This window comes from Loxodonta africana, chromosome 6 (assembly GCF_030014295.1).
Source record: "Loxodonta africana isolate mLoxAfr1 chromosome 6, mLoxAfr1.hap2, whole genome shotgun sequence".
In the NCBI taxonomy this organism is placed as follows: Eukaryota; Metazoa; Chordata; class Mammalia; order Proboscidea; family Elephantidae; genus Loxodonta; species Loxodonta africana.
In genome coordinates this window covers 117,281,504-117,302,819 of record NC_087347.1, presented here as the reverse complement: position 1 = coordinate 117,302,819, position 21,316 = coordinate 117,281,504, and the positions used below count along the sequence as shown (strand labels likewise).

Sequence of the window (21,316 nt, the reverse complement as noted above, 5' to 3'; positions counted from 1 at the left end):
AGGCACATTGGTGGCCATGCAGATGATGCATTGAGGGAGATGAGACTGGCAGCACGTTGACTGGGGCAAGGAGCCAAGGCCATCAGTGTGAGGTAGAGGAGCTGGGGAAGGCAGAAGATTTGAGAAATATCTGGGAGGGGAAGTCAGCAGAACTTTGGGACAGCCAGTATGTGGAGGATGACAGAAGGAGGAGTCAAGGAAACTCCTAGTCTCATAGTTTGTGTTCCTAAAAGGGTGGCAATGCCATCAGTTCAGACAGACAACCTGGGAGGCAGAGCAGATTTCTAGAGTGATAAAAGGGAGGTTTCCGTTTGGGATTGCTGCCCTTGAGGTACTTGGCAGGGCTGATGATATGGTGGGCGGCAAGGTAGATAAATCAGAAGCTTAGGGGAGAGGTCTACCCTTAGACATAATGATTTCACTTTGTACCAACCAGGCCCAGTGGGCTCAGCTGGGGGTGAGGCTCCCCTTCCTCTCTCCATCCACAGACTGGGGCCTCAATGCTGCAGTTCCATTCTGAAGTCCTGCATGGGGTCTTCCCTCATCCTATATTCTTCCACGGGTCTGCTCTCTCTCCCCTTCACCTTCCCACCATCGCGCCCTGCTCACATGTCTCTGAGGCTCGCCAGCAGGAAAGGGCAGCAGTGTTTGTTACGCCCCGCTTGGAAAATTAGAGTGGGCAGCTCTGTGGAAACAAAGCCACAACATGACTTCTGTCACCTACCTCACCTGCTGGGCCTCCTCCCCAGCTCCTAAATCCTGCTTCCGCTGCTGATGTCATACTAACAACCTGGACTTTTTTTACACATTTTTCAAAGTCAAGCTAAAGAAACCCACCTTGAAAGAAAAAAACGTGTATTTACTTTAGTGTTTTATTAGCCAGTTAGCCGGGCTTTGGAAAGGAGGGTTCTTCCACACATTTGGCGTGATGCAAAGCAGCAAGGAGGCATATGGAAGCGCTGGATGTGGGGCCACAGGCCACTCTGGATCCTCTCTCTCCCTTCCTGATCTCGTCTCGACCTTTGGCTATAATGCCATCCATACGCTGATGATACTCAAGCTTGTATCTCCAGAACTCCTCTGCTCTGCTGAGCTCCAGACTCACACAGCCAACTGCTCACCCACCATCTCCACCACTTGCTTGTTTAATGTGCATCTCAAGCTTCACATGTCCAAACTGAACTCCTGTTCTGCTTCCCCAAACCTCAATCCCAGTCTTCTCCATTTCAGGTAACAGCAACTCTATCCCCGCCAGGTCCCAAACCTCAGTGTTGTGTCATTCTCAACTCTGCTTTTCCTTTCTCCCCCACCTCCAACCTGTCAGTGCATCCTGCTGTGTTTTCAACTAGATCTGGAATTGGACCATTCCTACTCTCTGCATTGGCCAGTAAGGTAGACACTAGCTACATGTGGCTATTCATATTTAAATTAATATTAAATAAAATTAAATACAACTCAAAAAATAAAAACAGAGAGGAATGGCTCAAGTGAGAAATCTTGGGAAAATAGCTGCAAAATTAATTAAAAAATTCAGTTCTTCAGTCGCACTAGCTACATTTCAAGTGTTTAATAGCCACATGTGGCTAGTGACTATGGTATTGAAAAATGTAGCTACAGAACACTTCCATCCTTGCAGAAAGTTCTATTAGACAGTTGAGCTTATTACTTTTACTGCTACCACCCTGGTCCAAGCCACTGTCATCTCTTGCTCAGATGATTGCAATCGCCTCTAAGCTGATGTTGCTTCTTTGGTCTCCACAACGCAGCAGCCAGAGCAATCCTTTTCACACAGGGCAGGCCATGTCACTCCTCTGCTCAAAGCTGTCCTCTCAAAAAGTAAAAGCAAAGTCCTCACAATGGCTCACAAGGCTCTACAGGCTTTGGCCCCTTTCACTTACTGGCCTCATCCCCTCACAGTCTTCCACTTGCTCCTTTTGCTGAGCCACACTGGCCTCCTGGCTGCTCTTTGATCATGCCAGGCACACCCCTGCCTCAAGGCTTCTACCCTGGCTGTTCCCTCTACCTGGAATGCCCTCCGCCAGATATCCTCCTGGCCCACTCCTTCCCCTCCTTCAAATCTCTGCTCAAACATCACCTTCTCAAAGAGCCTTATTCCAACAACTCTATCTAAATCTAACCTCCACCCTCCCCACCTTCGCCCCTCACACTCCTGCTCTCCCTGACGCCATCTGCTTTGTCGTTTTCCACAGCACTTATCTCCTTGGAAGAAACTACATATGTTTCCTTGTTTTTTGATATCCATTGTTTATTGTCTGGCAGGACTCTTTGTCCATTTGATGTATTCTAAGCAGTGGGAACAGCTGGGCTGGGAGAGGCATTCAACTACTATTTGTTCAATAAATGAAGGAATAACGTCTTAGGGCTGGAAACCAAACCAAAACCTGTTGCCACCGAGTTGATTCCGACTCATAGCAACCCTATAGGACAGAGTAGTACTATCCCATAGGGTTTCCAAGGAGCGTCTGATAGATTCAAACTGCCAACCTTTTGGTTAGCAGCCTGAGCTCTTAACTACTGTGCCACCAGGGCTCCTAGAGCTGGGAAGGGGCCCTGGAAATCGTTCTTGGGTGGGGTAGCTGAGGGCAGCGATATGAGGCTATTCATCTGTAGGCCCAAGGGAAAAGGTTGGACTAGGAGCCTGGTCTGGTTCTAGGAGTCTTCACTGGGCAAGCCCCAAGGTGATGACAACCCTTCACCTTCACCTGCCATGATTGGGACTCTGATGAACCACAGAAGGCCAATGAGGACAACAAAGTAATTAAACGTCAAGGGCATTCGCCATTTTTCTTTTTGGTAAGACTTTGTGTGACTTAACCACCTGTCCTGCTCCTCTGATAACTTGTAAGAAGCAAGGAAAACAGTGATGGCTTCAGACTACTGGGCAACTCTTACATGCCAGTCTTAACCCCTCAATCCTTGCAAATACCAAGAATCTTTGAAAATTGGAAACATACAATTTACATTATATTTTTTTCTAAAGCAATGTATCAGCCTTGTTTTAAAAAGAAAATCATGGCTTCATCATATAATTTAGGAATCAGCATTAGAAAAAGTCAACTAGTATGAAAGGAATGATTCTCCATTGGCTCAATAAAATATTTCTGACATTCTAGAATGGATCAAAAGGAAAGTAGACTCCAGACCACCTTCTGTGTTAGGGGTTTTTCTATTCTTTCGTATCTATAAGGAAATGCCATCAGAATAGACATATTTTTAAATGCCTCGGAACGATGGTTTTTCTACTGCCAATTCTGATTCAAAGAAAAATACAGTGAGGGAGTGTCAACCTCATACGCAGACCTGCTCAGAATGGCAGGGCTGCCAGGTCTGGAGCCACAGAGCAAGACGTTAACAAAGAGCCTTGAAAGCTCGGTCCAGAGCTCACAGGACGATTTAACTTGCCAAAGCATGTGATTAAGTTATCATAGTCATTCCTTCATTACCAAGATAACCCAACTGGAGACTTTTTTGGAAATGCCAGATTTGGAAATAAAATTCTTACGGATTGCACTGCCACGTCATGAAGATTATACCAGAAAACAAATGATCCGCACAGACGATCTTCTGTACCAACCAGAAAATTAGATGTCAGGAAAGAGAGGCTAAGATATAAGATAGAATGGGGTGGGGTAGGGGTGGGGGGGGGTACAGAGCACAATGAATGGTATCATCAGCAGCTTCCCAGAAAGCGAGGCACCTGAATGTCCAGGGTGCTCACTGGGTATTACCTTGGGTGGCGCTCTTCATTGCTTTCACTAACTTCCCCCTTCCAGCTCCAAAACCATTATTTCCATAGTCCGGGTCACTGTCACTACCACTGCCACGGCTGGCAGAGTACACACACATTCTGGGTACCTTGTCCTAAATGGGTAATATGAGACCATTAACATTATTCATGCACATTGAGGTGGGGCGGAACACCCTGTGAGGACGTGAAACATTTCAGACTTGGCTCTCGCTGCACGCACCGCCAAACTGTCTTCCCATTGCCCAGCCCCTCCCAGAAGAACAAGTCTGCTTTGTCAATCTGTCTGTCTGACTCGGAGCTGGAGTAGTCTAGTTAATTACCAGAGCTGGGGAAACGGCCCCGCAATAATGAAGCCGTCGACTGCACTCTGCTGTTGTGCCAGGCCCCGTAACGTCCCCACAGTTACCAGCTCTGCATTTTGCTTCCGTCTTTACAGGGTCTTATTTTTCTTGAGTGCTTTTTATGAGTTGCTGTTCCAAGACTAATGGCCTGTCTATTTAACTGATCTCATCAGTGGCTTTCAAGTAGCAGAGGCTCTAAAAAAATCAACCTTGGGAGGAAAACAATAAATGTTTGCCTAATTTATAACTTTCTTTCAGCCCCCAAAAGGACAGTAGCCTTAGGAAAGTAAGCCAGTGACGACCTCTGTAATCCCCTAATTTGCTGGTGGTTCATGGGTCAAGGGACTCAGCTTCCCCTCTTGCTCAAGCGCACACACAGCCTGACCCTGGAGGATGATGCTGGTGTGGCAGTAATGGCAGGTTTACAAATGTCTGTGGCGGCTGATAGTCTATCAACAGTGTTTCCTTCTGTGCACACAGGCAGATGACTAGATTTAGGACTGCAATGCCTATGTATTGAATTGGGGGTGTCTGGGACCCTCTTTCATGTTTCCAGACTGTCCCCTTAGAGTCTATTACTCGCCACCCATGCCAGCGGTTCACATACATACAGATGGGATGGGTTCCCAGGGTTTGTCTGGAGGCAGTCATATTGTCAGGGATTATAAAAACACACCTAATGATGTAAACTCCCTTGGTTGGGGTTGTACTTTCAAGTAGTCACTCATTCCCTTTATTCCTTTACTTACTCATTCACCCACTGAACAGATATTTATTGAGTACTCTGTCCTATAGGGTCGCTATGAGTTGGAATTGACTCAATGGCAGTGGGTTTTTGTTTTTATTCTGTGCTGATCACTGTGCGGGGTTTTGGCGATACAGCGTTCAATATAACAGATGCAGGTATTGGGGATTATGTAGGAGGGGAAATGACGAGAAGGACCACAAGGTCTACTGACTGTGGCTCCAGGTAACCCTGTGTCTAGTGTACCAACAGGATTCCAGTAATAATTTCTGGGTGTACTAAGGTGCAGTCTTTCACCCCTCCATTCAGCAAACACTAATTGAAGCAGGTGCTGTGCTGGATCCCAGAAATATACAACTATTGCTGCAAACCTTCCCTACCTTGCAGTCAGCAAAGCAGGGTTCCACATCACTAGCGGTGGCCCTTACAAGTTGGGGCAGACTTTCCAAGTGGGTGAAGCTGGTGCAGAATGATCACGAATGGGTCCCCTGAGGGAATATGTATGTAGGTATCTGTGTATGTTGTGTGGGGAGTGCCTGCCATCGCACAGAGAGGGGACAGGGCTCTACCCCGGCCAGCGTGGGAAGCCCTCTTTTTTTCCTTAACTTTCTAGGAATGGCTTTCCTCCTCTTTGCTATTGTCACCACCTGCTATTTTTAATGCTTTTCCTTCTCCAACACTGGGTATCTGTTAGGGTTTTTGCAACTTTCCAGTCCCCAAAGCACAGAGTCCTCTGGACAAGGACTTTGGTTTTTACAGTGTGTTCTGTTGACCAAGCAACATCAGTATCAGCTGGGAGCTTGTTAGAAATATTTGGAGGAGGGGGCAGCAAGATGTGTTTTACCAAGTCCTTCAGGTGATTCTGATGCCCACTAACTCTGGGAACCACTGCCTTGGAGGAGTCCTAAAACTTTTATGTCTGACTTAAGGCATGGTAGAATACAGTGATGTCCCCCTTGGCCTCTCAGACCCATGTTCTGTAGAAGCAGCTATTCTGAGTGCTGGATGTGGAACCCAGAGGGCTGAGTCCTAGGTTCGGCCCCATGGTAACTTTCCCTTGGATCCTGGGCACAGGCCAGCTTCCTTCTGGAAGTTGGTGTCCTCCTCTGTAAGATGAGGCTGTGGGCCCAGAGTACCTCTAACCGGACTCGTCCAGAGTCCCATGTCCATACTGAGGTGGTAAAGGCTGAAAGAAGGCTCAGCCACACCAGGTGTGGGGGACGTGAGATGTAGGCTAGCCTGAATGTTTCCTCATCATAGTTGGACAGAAACTCTAGTAAAAATAGGGATGGGGGCTCCTGATGCCAGGATGGAATTGCTGAAGGGAGGAAAAGTGGGAGGGGTAAATGAAGGATGGGCAGCTCTGTGACTGAGCCACACGTCCTTCCTCCCACCCCACTCATTGCCAGCATCACCAAGACCCTGCAGGGGGTCAGCCCCAGGACAAGCTGAGGAAGAGTGAACAGGCTGAACATGGTCCAAGTAACAAACTGTGAGGGATAAATGGAAAGAAGCTTAGAGGGAGCCCCAAGTAACCCCTGGGGGTGGGTGAGCGAAGAATTGCTGGGCCACAAGCTCCTCCCCAGGTCTAGTCAGATGCCAGGAGGCCTCTGTGTGGGCGGAGGAGGATCCCATAGCAAAAATGATGGGGATTCAAGAAACCAGGTCTCACTGAGCCTAGCAAGTCACTTGACCACTCCAGGCCTCAGTTTATTCATTCCTAAAAGGGGTAAAATTACACCTGCTTTATCAGTCTCATAGGGGCAAGGTAAAGGTTAAGCTAAATGATGAGATAATTCTACAATCTTTCTACACAGTGTCCTGTGGCTTGGGAGAGTGAATGCTGCTCCACAGTGTCTAATCAGGGGACAGCATCTACACCTAAATAACCTGGATATAGACCAGTGGAAGCACTCTGAATTCCTCAGCATAAAAGGGTCCCAGAACCCACAGTGTTACTTAATAATTCTTTGCTTTTACTCAATGAATCAACATCAAATTTGATTTAGAATCACATCTCTCACAAAAGTGTTGTACGAATTTCACTTTTCACAACCAGGACCAAAAGGGGTATGGCTTCCTCCCCTCAGTTTGTCCCTTACCTGGGTCTCAGCAGCGGCGTCTTCACCACCCCAGTCTGGCTCACTAGCCATTGTGGTTTCAGCATATTCGAATGACGGGCAAGTCTGAGGCCTTGGCTCTGCTTCGTTCTGCTTTTGGGAAGTGAGTTTTCCTACAGGAGGAAAGGTACATGAAGTCACAGACCAGCTTTCAACAACGCTTCACAAGTTTAGGGAGGGAGGTGGGGAAATGGTTCCAAAATAATAAAAAGGTCCAAATATGGTGACAGGTGGGTTTCCCTGGGCACTCTGCCACTGGTAAGTCTGTGTTATCTGAAGCAGCTGCACAATTACATGTATCTCTAGAGGATGACCACCATGGTGACTCTTAAGTAAATTGTCCTCCGGCCACTTTTCCAAAAAATGTTAATAGACTTTTCATGTTAGATTCAGTAAGCAAACCATTTGGGAAATACTCAGGTTATTTCTCAAATAATGTTATTCATCAAATAACAAACAGGTTTCTTTTTTTGGAGGACTTCTCAGAGCCTTCAATGTGCCAAAAGGGCTATTGTCATAGTTTCCAAAGGGAGGGTTAGAATTCACAGTTTTTCCCAAACAGACTTGAGCAGGGAACTCTTATTTTCCTACAATATCTACTAACATCGTTTTGAATAGTGCAGTTTGATGAAGTGTTGCCCTCAGGTCTTTAAAGATCTTATAAAACCAAACCAAACCTGTTGCCATCGAGTCGATTCCAACTCACAGCGAACCTACAGGACAGAGTAGAACTGCCCCACAGAGTTTCCAAGGAGCGCCTGGTAGATTTGAACTGCCAACCTTTGGTTAGCAGCCAAGCTCTGAACTACTTTACCACTAGGGCTCCTTAGAGGGTACTGCAAACAGTTAACTTGCTCAGCTGCTAATCCAAAGGCTGGAGGTTCAAGTCCACCCAGAGGCACTTCAGAAGGAAGTCTTTGTGATTTACTTCCCCAAAGTCAGCCATTAAAAACTCTATGGAGAACAGTTCTACTCTGACATCTATGGGGTCGTCATGAGTGGGAATGACAACTGGCGGAGTTTTTAAAACGCAGATTCTGATTCAGTTGGTCTGTGTCAGGATCTGAGATTTTGGATTTCTGACGAGCTCCCAGGCGATGCTGGTGATGCTGGCATATGGACCACACTTCCAGCAGCAAGGGTATAATAAGGCCTCCTCAATTAGCACAGCACTATTAAAGAAAGTTCCTCCATTCCTGATAATACCGATTAACCTGCACAGTGCCTTCCTTCCTCATGCGAGACAGGAGAATTGCTGCATTATCTTCCAGCCTCAGTGACTATCAACAGGACAAGCCGTGACAGTCTCTCAACAGCATTTTGTGGTGTCAGCAGAAGCTAAGTAACTGTTTTCATCAGCACTGAGGGGTGTATACAATTGCTTCCATTTTGTTTATACAGGGGGTAAAAGAAAAACCAATTAAAATGCATACGTTAAGCAGGAAGTGACTGCTCTAAAGAGGATCTGACCCTATTTTCCTTTTGTCCTGGTCTATTCTCCATCCCCTAATTTTTCTTTTTTTTTTCTCTTTCATTGTACTTTAGATGAAGGTTTATAGAACAAACTAGTTTCTCATCAAACAGTTAGTATACACATTGTTCTATGACATTGGTTAACAACCCCACGACACGTCAATGCTCTCCCTTCTCAATCCTGGGTTCCCTATTACCAGCTTTCCTATTCCCTCCTGCCTTCCAGTCCCTGCCCCAGGGCTGGTGCGCCCCTTTAGCCTCGTTTTGTTCCATGGGCCTGTTCAATCTTTCATCCCCTAGTTTTTCAAAGGAGTCCCTAATGGCCACAAAGAAAAGAGAAGTCTTGGAAAGCTGGTGGCCCCTACCTCTGAACCACAGTGATGGTACCACCCGGTGGACCAGAAGCTCCAGGGTGGGTGGCACATTTAAAAATGCCCTGAAGTCTATTGACATCACTCTTTACTGTATACTACGTTTTTCAACTATTCATGACAATTTAATTAAGACCCACACCTTAGAAAACAGGTGCAGTGAATCCGAGCAGCAAGGCCTGAACAATCTCCTTCCTATCCTCTTCTTATGAAGCAATTCAAGGCTCACGGTTTCCATTCAATTTGTTATAATGACAGTGTTTAATCATGGAGTCTGCTCGGCAGCCCGCCGCTGAATTGAGGTCACACATGTGGCTATTCAGGCATGCAGCACACAGTCTATAACTCAGATTTCGCCCCTGAATCCCTGGCGGCTGTGTCATTAATTAACGATGCATTTAGTTCAAAAATAATATGCGTTGCCGTCTTTTAAAATGTAGCCTTGGCTTGGAATGAGCCGAAGTTTGCAATGAAATGTTTGTAGTATTTGGTATTCCTGAGTGAAGGAAGAACTCAACCATGGGAATAGCCCGATCCCATTTATTCAAAGATATTTAATTAAAAGTCTCCTTTTCTCATTTCTCAGAAGCCTGTAATATAGTCTCTACTTGCAGCTCCTTTCCGATCATCATATCATAAATGAAAGCCTGCAATTCAGAGTTCTATTTCAAATGCTTAAGCACATTGTAAATGCAACATAGGCCACACAAGTTAAAAATTATTTAGTGCCATTCTGGGCTGCAATAAATATTTTTAATCTTTAGGGAGCAATGAAACAACTTTGACCCTTACCCTGGCCCTATCTGTAATCATGAAAGCTTGCTTCAATTGACCGTGACAAACAATGGTCTTTCTCAGTGGGAAGGGCTGCTCCACGCTCCTGCAGGTGATGCACAGTCTACTCTGACATATCAAACCAAGTCTCTTATAAACATGTTTGAACGGGATAGAAATTCGTCACATGACATGTTTCTGGCTAGAGTGCAAATAGTATTTTAGCTATATTTATGTCTTGGGCCTAAATTGGTCTATATTCAGAGTTAAGCTTTAAAAGGTAATGTAGGTTTGTGTGGTCTTTTTCTCAATCAATTTATATATCCGTCTACTGGTGCTTACACGTTTGTCTTCTTTCTGTGTGTGTCCATGTCTTAATGCAATCCTGCAGGTGATGTTTAATACATGCCATTTTGCTTTTTGGTTGGGCATGGGCAGGGCTTGTCACTCATCAGCATTTCTATCCTGCAGGGGCCCTGACTTGCTCATCTACTGGGGAGCTGCCTGTTTTCCGTTATGTGTCAGCAACTGTGTGATTGTGGGTGGGAAAGCAAGCAAATTTGAAAGGTAATTGGTGTTTTACCTGAGGAGGCTGGTTTGGGGAGGCAGCTCTGAAGAGGTCGTTCCCCTCTGGCGGTCATAATGGGGTCGGATATGGAATGAACAATGGCGATACCCGCAGAGCCCTGGCTGTCTGCAGAGGAAGGCACTTCTCGGTCAAGGGTTTGGGCTCTGATGGAAGAAGCTGAAGAAAGTGCTGGCTGGAGAGACAGGACGGGCTCAGTGTCCTCTGGGGAGTCTGGTTTGCATGTGTACCGGCCTGCTGAGCGATTTCCTGAGTCTGGCAGTGGGAAGGTTCCGATGCCACTGTCCAGGGTTCTCATCTGGGAGCTCGATTCTGAGACAGAGTAACAGAGTGAGGATTAGAGAACGCTGACCTACAAGGATCACGGGTATCCGGGTATGACCTCAGGGCAAGGAGACATCTCAAAGGAAGAGTTTAAGAGAAAGAAAAATGATAAACATTTGGAAATTGTATTAGTGGTATCGTAAATTTCTAGTGAAGTCTATGAAATGGACATTTAATTGGACATGAAAATGCTCCCTATGAAGTGAGAAGGCCAGCCCATTACAGGCTGCAACAGTCCCAGGTACATAACACGCTGGATGGTTCTCAAGTGTTGTAGTAGAAAAGGAACACTCATTAGAGATGAAAAATCATTTCTGATTACTCTTATTTCAATCCGGAGCCTTGGTGGAGCAGTTGTTAAGTGCTCCCTGCTAACTGAAAGGTTGGTAGTTTGAGCCTACCAGCTGCTCCACGGAAGAAAGATGCAGCAGTCTGCTTCTGTAAAGATTACAGCCCTGGAAACCATATGGGGCAGTTCTATTCTGTCCTATAGGGTCACTCTGAGTCAGAATTGACTCAACGGCAATGGGTTTGGCTTGGCTTTTTCTTTCAATCTATGAACCATATGACTTCAGCCAATTAGGTGAAATTTATTACTTGAAATAAGATGAGTAATGAACGCAAATAACAAATTGAAGAGACATGCTAACAAAGGTAATTGTATATCTCTTGCAGGAATTATCATCCATTGAGCAGTTAACTGAATCTCTGGGCTCTCAATTTGCCTGTCAGGAAAAGAAATTCACGTGCTCTAAGGGTCATCCCAGAGAGTACCTCACCCACTGTAACATCACTTATCTTCAGTGCTTCATTTGATCCAACTGCCATTTGAGGACTTCATGAGAAAGTACAGAACCACTTTCTGTCTTTCACACTTACTTTATATAATGACAAAACTCATTAATACCCTTTGGATTTCTTGTCACTCACCAGGACCCCACTTTTCCTAAAACAAAATACACTGATTTTACTATGTGTGTGGCATATTTTGCTAATTATGTCTCATCTTCAAAACAAATTTTATATACAGAGAAAAACACAATAGCTGAAGAAATTAATAGATACTTAACTTCTAAGACGGTGGTTCGGTTTACCCAAGCCAATGAGACAGCTTCCAAGATCTTGCTGCCTCCTGTTCATATGATAATCTTGGGATGAACCAGCCTTAGTAAAATTTATATCAACATCTTATTAAGTCTAGGACTATGTAACAGGCACAACTCAGCGCTGTGTTAGGCATGCTGGGGAATACAATAGAATGTGACATAATCTTTGTGTCAAGAGGCTCCACAGCTAAAGTTTCTTTGGTGCTTTATGAAATAGTGGCTCAGAGTGTGGTCTCTACCAGTAACTACCCATGTGACCCTGCAAAAGATCCTTAAGCTCTTGGGGTCTCAGGTCCCTTATAGGGTTGCTCTGAGGATTAAAATACATTCACTGTCAAAGCCCTAGAACTTCAAATGATGCCGAAAGAATGAATGGTGACATGTACAAAGTGTTTAGTATACATAGTAGATATTAGTAGATATCTTGTAGGTAAATAATTTACAAATAAATATGTTTCATACACAATCTCATTTGGTCCTAAGAAATTAGTAACCAAACTTTAGAATCTGCCCATTCTTCCACCTTCCCCTGGAAAACCAGTTTGCTGTGAGGAGTAGAATTTTGGGAACCCTGGTGGCGTAGTGGTTAAGTGCTACTGCTGCTAACCAAAGGCTCAGCAGTTCAAATCCACCAGGCACTCCTTGGAAACTCAATGGGGCAGTTCTAGTCTGTCCTGTGGGGTCACTATGAGTTGGAATCGACTCGACAGCACTGGGTTTGGTTTTGGTTTGGGTTTTGGTATGATAAAACAAGGGAGTGGGTGGGGACAAAGTCCACTTTTCTAGGTTCTTGTTGGTTTGGTATTTTGTTTTTCAAGAAGTAGGAAGATTAAGTCTCTAATAAAAGAGAGGATTCGGTCCCCAAAAGGATGTTTGGTAGGAAGAAGCAGGTCACCCTTCACCATCTCATATACTGTCAGCTCTCAGGGATGGGTCATAGACCATGGTCTGAGTGATGCTTTTCCTTTCCAGGACTACAAGGAGCTAAGTTTTAGCCCCCATTCATCTCAGGACCTCCACCTTGTCAGCTTTACTCTCAACTGGCCTGTGGTGCTGTGGATCACTTTTCTATGGCCTTTCTACCCGTGGTCTTGTAACTTTCACCCAAGTGATTGAGCAGGACTGTGCAGATATGGTAATTGTGGTCCACCAAAAGGACTGGTCAGTTTTGCCATCTTGCTGGGCTTGAAATGAGCCACCCCAGAGGCAGGAAAGAGAAGAGCCCACCACCACCAAGGAAGGAGAGACCAGCAGGAGACACCCGCAGGAGACGGTATAGTGGGCTTCCCAGCCCACGGATCAAGAAAGCTGAGTGCCTTTGGGCAGAGACTGAGGGCCTGCAGGCATGGCTGGAAAGTGGCAGTCCTAATGGAAGAACTATATCCTTGAATGCTCCTGAGCCTGAATTATAACCTGTTATTTCCCTAATAAACCCCATAATTGTATTGTCTGTGAGTGTTGCGTGGCCATTGCAATGAATTAGCAAACCCAGCAGAAAAGTAGAGAGTGCTGTGGGAGGACTGGCTGGTGTCAGAATTGGTAAAGATGGTGGAGAGAGGAGGCTTGTCTGACCCCCACCTCACAGGAATCAGCCTTGGGCTATTGATCTTAATTCTCCTTCCTCCTCGTAAAGTTAGAAGAGGTCAGACACTGCCTCCATGCCTTTTTTTCACACAGCCTCACAGATTATTCATGATCTTCTCTATTCATTTTTGAGAAACAGTGGCCTTGTGGGAAATGATCAGCTGTTTGCATGGAGAGGCTCTTCCAGAAGTGTGTAAAAAGAAAGACTGCTACTCAGATTCAGAGTCCTTTCTTCGTTTTAGCCTAGATATACAACAATCTTTGGATCTAGCATGTCCACACGCTGTACTTGGGCAATTCTCAATTGTATGAAATATTTCAGTCCCACACAGGAGTAAGTACATCTTCATCAGAACCCACCCAGTCTTTGGGGATGGGAATCAATGATCGTGGGATGTAACAGCTGAGAAGTGTTATAGGTCCTACATGCCCAGGGCTGCCAGCCATAAGACCTTACTCCCAGCATCCTCAGTTCTCTCTAGTCCTGAAGCAAAGGGTGCTCAGCATGGGGCTTTTTCCCCGTTTAGTGAAGATGGTTTGTCAAAACTGTGACAGCTTATCATAGCTACCAAAGGTCCCTGAGTGGCACAAATTGTTGGCCCTCGGCTACTAACTGAAAAGTTGGAAGTCTGAACCTAACCAGTGGCACCATGGAACAAAGGCCTGGTGATCTTCTCCCATTAAAGATCACAGCCAAGAAAACCCTACGAAGCAGTTCTGCTCTGTAACACATGGGGTCGCCATGAGTCGGAACAGACTCAACGGCAACAAGTTTATTACAGCTACTGGACTTCCTGGGTGGTACAAATGATTAATATGCTTGGCTGCTAATCAAAAGGTTGGAGATTTGTGTCCACCCAGAGGTACCTTAAAAGAAATACTTGGCAATCTACTTCAAGAAAAATCAGCCATTGAAAACCTATAAACACAGTTCTACTCTGGCACACATGGGGTCGCCACGAGTCAGAATCAGCTTGATGGTAACTGGTTTTAGTTTATTACCGCTACTAGGAGTTCACTGCTTCCTTTGTATCATCACTTTTAATCTTCACAAAAACCGTATAAAGTAAGAACTACTATTGCTATTTCACAAACGGATACATCATGTTCAAAGAAGTTAAATGACTTGCTCAAGTCGTATGCTATAAATAAAGAGTCTGGCTTTGAATTCAGGCTTGTTTAACTTAAAGACCATACTCTTAGCCACCAAGCTATACTGATCCCCCCAAAAAGCACAGCTAAATTTCAGAAGTGGGATCTGTGCAGGTAAGAGTTACTGAGGCGACCATGTGAGAAGGCTCATAGCATGGCCCCCTGCTCCTACTCAGGGTTCCAGTTCCTCCTCTGGGATTGGCTCTAAGCCCTGAATTCTAGCTGGTTCCTGCTCTTCCACATTCTGTGGTTGAAGGCTATGGTCCAAATCCCTGGCAGGTCTCTGCAGTTGCTGAGAACCACAATTACCTAGAAAGCTCTTCCCTTCGTCTTCTTGGACTGGCTCCTTAGACTTCCATGCCGGTGTTGTTCTAGAGTTTATGTCGCCTCCCTGGGCTTGGCAATGGGCACTGCTTCCAGGGGAAATGTTTTCCTGGCTTTGTGTAAAAACTCTCTTGCCTCCACATATTTCATGGCTCAAGCCTCAGTGAGCACTGAATCCAGTCCCTTCAAATGGAGATTCAAAGAGCAAAGTGAGCTTCTTAGCTGCTCTTCAGTGATCATCAGCAGATAGCCCCCAGGCACCAATGCCTGTGTATGTTGGCAGAGTCCAAGGCTTTGGGGCAGTTGCAAGAAATAGGGCAGAGTGGAGGTCTGAGGCAGGAATAATGGTGACAAAGCTGCAGTGTATCTGGTGTTCTTCTGAGGGCACCAACATTTCCTGGCTTCCATCCCCTTAAATTATTTTCCTTTCCCTTCAACACACAATATTGTCATACTGGAATCTATAAAATAGGTATTTGTGACATCTCTGGCTGAGATTTGTGTGCACTGACATTAAGCTCAGAAACCACTTGCTATTAAGGTCATTTTTTATTTCTAAAAAATTACAGATGCCAAATCTGTAGTAAATGTGAAGGACTCGCTTATAAGTACCTATGAAATGAAGTGTGGACAGTCAAGGGCTTAGATGCTGAGTTTCACCCTCAAGTCAATTTCTTGAGAACACATAAAGCTTTGGAAATGGGAGTTTATATGGAAAATGCTGACACCGCCTTTGTGTAGTTTCTTTAAGCCACTATTAGTTTCATGCAGTTCACAAAAACATTCTAACTTGAAAAATGTTGGATATTGTGCTTCTAAAGCCAGCTGCCCGCCTCCCCCCCCCCCGCCCTTGGGAATTATAAAGACTCATGAAATAATTAAATGGACATGGTAGGAACAAAGTTCAAAGGAGCACGTCTGCCTTGCATCTTGAATGAGTTGACTTGAACTTGATCTAAGTTCACGTTTGTGGCTGTTAGCTGCCAACAGGGCCTTGCTAATAAGTTCAAGGGTTGGATCTCTATATGGACTAGCTGGATCCATTCTTCCAAGGTCACCAATTATATCTCTGACCCTGGCCAACCCTCTCTCCTACTTCCCATTGTCCCATTTGCCTTCTCTCTCTCCAGGTAAGTTCTCTCACTTACCACCACCAGCAAGGGCCAGACATTTTGTGGGATGACTTACAGCAGTGTTTCCCAGTCCTTTTAAAGTCGTGGCACACAGAGAAAACACATGGCTTACTGGGGCAAACACTGGCCACCCATTCGAGACACATTAGCAGCAGAATGGTGGGGAACTTTCTATTTACGATGGCCTCAATGGTGATCTTCTTTTACTGAGAACTTAAATACACTGCTCTGCATATTTTTGGCATTCAAGGAGATGGATGCCTTTTCAGTCTCTTAGCAGCAGATACAGGCATTTTTATAAGGCTCTTTTTTTGGGGGGGTGGAGAAGAATGTCAAGATTCTTGAGTTGGGAATATTGCCTGGAATCAAGCCTTCAGAAAAAGAGGGTGGTTGCTGTGTCTAAGAGGGAGATGAGCAGCCAGTGAGAGTGAGATTCTGCATGGGATGGTGGCAGAGAAGAAAACACTGGAGAAACTTTTCCACTGAGGATATTTAAACTGATGACTTAGGGTGTGTGATATAAAATCCCTACTCATCTCACCAATGAGTTTAGCCCTCCTGCTCCCTGCATCTCTCTGCCTTGGCAGGTGGCCTCGGTTTCATCTGAAAATTAGATCTTATCTTCACCCTAGGGGCAGTGGTGGTTCAGTGGTAGAATTCTTGCCTTCCATGTGGGAAACTCCGGTTCAATTCCTCATCAATGTAACTCATATGAAGCCACCACCTGTCTGTCAGTGGAGGCTTGTGTGTTGCTATGGTGCCGAACAGGTTTCAGTGGAGCTTCCAGGCTGACAGACTACAAAGAAAGACCTGGTAATTTACTTCTGAAAGTCAGCCACTAAAAACCGTACGGATCACAACTGTCCTATCTATTGTGTTCATATGGAGTTGCTATGAAGGCCAACTCAATAGCAGGTAATAACAACAACATCTTCATCCTAGGAGCGCTTTGAGGCTCTGAGGACTAGTAACAAAATCTGTGATAAACACAGTACAATGCCTGGAGCAGGTACACAACAGTTATTATTTTTTAAAAAATGGCAGCTATTCTCAAAATAAGTATTACTAGGTGATAAGCCTCCTAGGCTCCAGAAGAATGAACAAATATGTCTTGGGAAGAAGTACAGCCAGAATGCTACTTAGAAGCGAGGATGGCAAGACTTCATCTCATGTACTTTGGACATGTTATCAGGAGGGACCAGTCCCTGGAGAAAGACATTACACTTGGGAAAGTAGAAGGTCAGCAAAAAAGAGGAAGACCCTCAATGAGATGGATTGACACAGTGGCTACAACAGTGGGCTTCAGCGTAGCAACAACTGTGAGGATAGCGCAGGACTGGGCAGTGTTTTGTTGTACACAGGGTCGCTATGAGTGAAAAATGTCTTGAGGGCACATAACAACAATGACAAGCCTCTTGGAGCAGAGCTGGATTTATTCATTGTCATGGATTGAATTGTGTCCCCTCATAATATGTGTTATCAACTTGGCTAGGCCATGATTGCCATGACTGTCCGTTATTTTGTCATCTGCTGTGGTTTTCCTATGTGTTGTATGCAGTGGATTAGCAGCAGTTATGTTGATAAGATCTACAAGATTAGATTGTGTTTTTTTAAACAATCTCTTTTGAGATATAAAAGAGAGAAGTGAGCAGAGAGACAGGGGGACCTCATACCACTAAGAAACAAGAGCCAGGAGAAGAATGCATCCTTTGGACTCGGGGTCCCTGTGCTGAGAAGCTCCTCAACTTCGGGAAGATAGATGACAAGGACCTTCCTCCAGAGCCAACAGAGAGAGAAAACCTTCCCCTGGAGATGACACCCTGAGCTTGGACCTGCAGCCTCCTAGACTATGAGAGAACAAATTTCTCTTTGTTAAAGCCAGCCACTTGTGGTATTTGTTATAGCAGCACTAGATAGCTAAGAGATTCGTCCTCTCAGTACTCCCAAATAAGCCTGTTCATGCTATTGTATGGTAGTTATATGCACTAGACTGATAGAACGCCTTGCAGGGGTCTTATTCATTTTCAATCGCCATTACTTAGCGCAGTGTCTGATACATTGTCCGCTGTCATTGATGTTTAATGAATGAATGGGTGGATGAAGAAACAGCTCTAATCTTTAGAAAGTTTTTCCTCCTATTAAATTGAATGTGAATCTTTCCTTTTGAAATCTGAATATCCCTCTTTCTGTTCTGACTCCAGCAACCAAGGAAAATAGCTGACTTCCTTCTTCTCTGTAGCTAATTTTCACATTCAGCCAGACTTCATTAATTCAAATGGCCAGAGGGATAAACTCATTCAGAATATTTTAAAGATTGATTTCTTAATATTTTCAAGCTCTTAGAACAAGAGTTAGTAACCAAGACAAATGATGGCCAGTGGAATGCCTCTTTAGCTGGCTACCAAGTCTCCTCCCTCTCCTCTTTGTATTACTCTGGGTGAAGGTCCCAGATCTAGCCCCTCACCCTCAGGAATTCTAGATGAAGTCACCCATGCTGAGTACTGGTATCCTATTTAACACTAGCACCCTTCATAGTATCCAAACTAAGTCCTTACTGAGTCACGTTCCTCAGGGCCATTTATAATAGGTAGATGAGGTTACTCAGTAATGTTCTGTATGTATTTATACAAAACAACGAGCTGCTCACTATTAAAACAATTTTTTCTCTTCACTAGGTTTACTATGCTTCCTCCAAACTTGCTTGCACTATTTCTTCACATAGCAACGTCATCTTTATAAATATCTGCAAAGGGAAAAGTTTATTTTCAGCATGATCTCACACACACACACTTGTTGCCGTCAAATTGATTCCAACTCATAGCGACTCTATAGGACAGAGTAGAACTGCCCTATGCATAGCGTTTCCAAGGAGCAGCTGGTGGATTCGAACTGCTGACCTTTTGGTTAGCAGTTGAGCTCTTAACCACTGTGCTACCAGGGCTCCACATGATCTCAGTTAATACAAATTTCCCTGTGAATTAGCAGGGATTTAGGGATGTTTGAAAACGCCAGTCATCAAGTAACTTGTTCCTAGTATTTTCTTCTACGGATTACAGTGTCTCAAATTTTTCCCGACAGATCTCATTTCACATATCTTTAATTGTTTGGATTTGTAAACTGTGACTCTTGGTATTATTAATGTAACTATCCAAAGAGATTATTGTAGGATAACAACAACAACAACAACAAAAAACCCAAACCCAGTGCCGTTGAGTCGATTCCAACTCATAGCGACCCTATAGGACAGAGTAGAACTGCCCCATAGAGTTTCCAAGGAGCGCCTGGTAGATTCAAACTGCAGACCTTTTGGTTAGAAGCTGTAGCATGTAGGATAGGCTTAAGAAAATATGACTTTAGTTCTAAAATACACTGCATGTTCAGAATGATGAATGAAAAGAGCATGGCTTCACAGTTGGAAAGATTAAGTTGAAAGACCTGCTTGGCTACCTGTCACTGTGTGACAACATGTGATTTTTCTTAACCATTCTGACTTCAAGCAATTAGAGCTCATTTTCAGTAAGCCTGGCACAATGCTCATCACAAAGCAGGTGCTCAGTATGCGTTTGGAAGTGGTGGTCACAGAGAGGTGAGGACCCCTGTAGGTACCTTATGCATACACTGTGAAGGATTTCAGGAAACCAAACTTTCACCTGTGCAGCTAGTGTTATACTGCAACATTTGGGTTGTTATTGTTATTGTGGTTAGGTGCCGTCAAGTTGGTTTGACTCATAGCGAGCTGGTGCACAACAGAACAAAACATTGCTTGGTCCTGCACCATCCTCATAATTGTTGTTATGTTTAAGCCCATTGTTGCTGCCACTGTGTCAATCCATCTCATTGAGGGTCTGGCTCTTTTTTGCTGAGTCCCTACTTCACCAAGCATGATATACTTCTCCAAGGACTGGTTCCTCTGGATAATATGTCCAAAGTAAGCTAGATGAAGTCTGCCATCCTTGCTTCTAAGGAGTATCTGGCTGTACTTCATCTAAGACAGATTTGTTCATTCTTCTGGCAGTCCATGGCCATATTCTTCACCCAACACTGTAATTCAAATATGACAATCCTTCTTTGGTCTTCCTTTTTCATTGTCCAGCTTTTGCATGCATATGAGGTGACTGAAAATACTAGGGCATGGGTCAGGTGCACCTTAGTCGTCAAAGTGATATCTTTGCTTTTTAATATTTTAAAGAGGTCTTTTGCAGCAGATTTGCCCAATGCAATATATCATTTGGTCTTGACTGCTGCTTCCATGGATGTTGATTGTGGATCCAAGTAAAATGAAACCCTTGACAACTTCAATCTTTTCTCCATTTATCTTGATGTTGCTTATTGGTACAGTCATGAGGATTTTTGTTTTATGTTGAAGTGTAATCCATGGTAAAGGCTGTAGTCTTTGGTCTTTATCAGTAAATGCTTCAAGTCGTCTTTACTTTCAGCAAGCAAGGTTGTATCATCTGCATATTGCAGGTTGTTAATGAGCATTCCTCCAATCCTGGTGTCACGTTCTTCTTCATACAGTCCAGCTTCTCGGATTATTTGCTCAGCATACAAATTAACCAAGTATGGTGAAAGGATACAATCCTGACACACACCTTTTCCAATTTTAAACCATGCAGTAACCCCTTGTTCTGTTCAAATGACTGCCTCTTGGTCTAAGTACAGGTTCCACATGAGCACTATTAAGTTTTCTGGAATTCCCATTCTACGGCACCTGGGTGCCTTTTAGTAAATAACTATCTTGGTTACTTCCTAAGCAACTACCTTTTGACAAACATTTCCTTGGGGATTAATTGATCAAAAGAATTAATAGGCAACCAATGAATATGGAAAAGAGTACTGGAAGCTGGTTGAAGGCTGCCTCGTGTGTAGAAAGGATGGAATCCATTACCTTGAGAAATCCATTTTAAGGCTGGGACCTTGAAAGGCTTTTTTAAAGGTCTAAACACATGATGTTTACTGACGCTTCTTTGTTCACAGACTTATTACAATCTCAGGGAAAATTCCCAAATCTGCAAGCCATAATTTTCAGTAAGAAAAGGTACACCATATCTATCCTAAAAGGTTATACTTGTTTCCGGGCATTGATCTACCCCCTCTATGGATTTAAAAAAAAAAAAAAACGAGTAATTGCAAGCTTTTTTCCTCTTTGACCCTCACAAATCCTAGGAAAATATGAAACTTTAAAATCCAGCCTGTCTCTTACCTTCAGAACTTTCACTTTATCCACAAAATTTCAACAAAATTTGCAGTGAGGTCACAACACAATTCACCAGCCAGAAACAGAACGACTGGTAGGTGTTTAATATTTGCACCATATTATTAACTGGCATGCTGTCCTAATGCAAGTGGCCATGTAAATAAGTCTTGGTACGAGTTCTGTCCAGGTTCCTAAACATCTTAAAGCTACATGTGGTATTGGCAACAGGAACGTAAACTACAGATGGGAGAACAGATCTCTTTATTTGCACATCCTCCTCTTCATCTCTACGGCTAAAACAAGCCAAAAACAAATTT

The 21,316-nt window shown here is 44.2% G+C and overlaps 1 protein-coding gene across 1 annotated transcript in view; it reads right to left on the bottom strand.

Moving 5' to 3' along the window:
• Positions 1-3,207: 3,207 nt before the first annotated feature.
• Positions 3,208-21,316, bottom strand: part of NCKAP5 (NCK associated protein 5) — a 666,066-nt gene continuing 647,957 nt past the window's right edge. The window contains 4 exon segments of the mRNA XM_023543022.2: positions 3,208-3,585; positions 3,750-3,882; positions 6,958-7,088; positions 10,177-10,491. Coding sequence (XP_023398790.2) covers positions 3,461-3,585; positions 3,750-3,882; positions 6,958-7,088; positions 10,177-10,491 — 704 coding nt within the window. The 3' untranslated portion in view covers positions 3,208-3,460.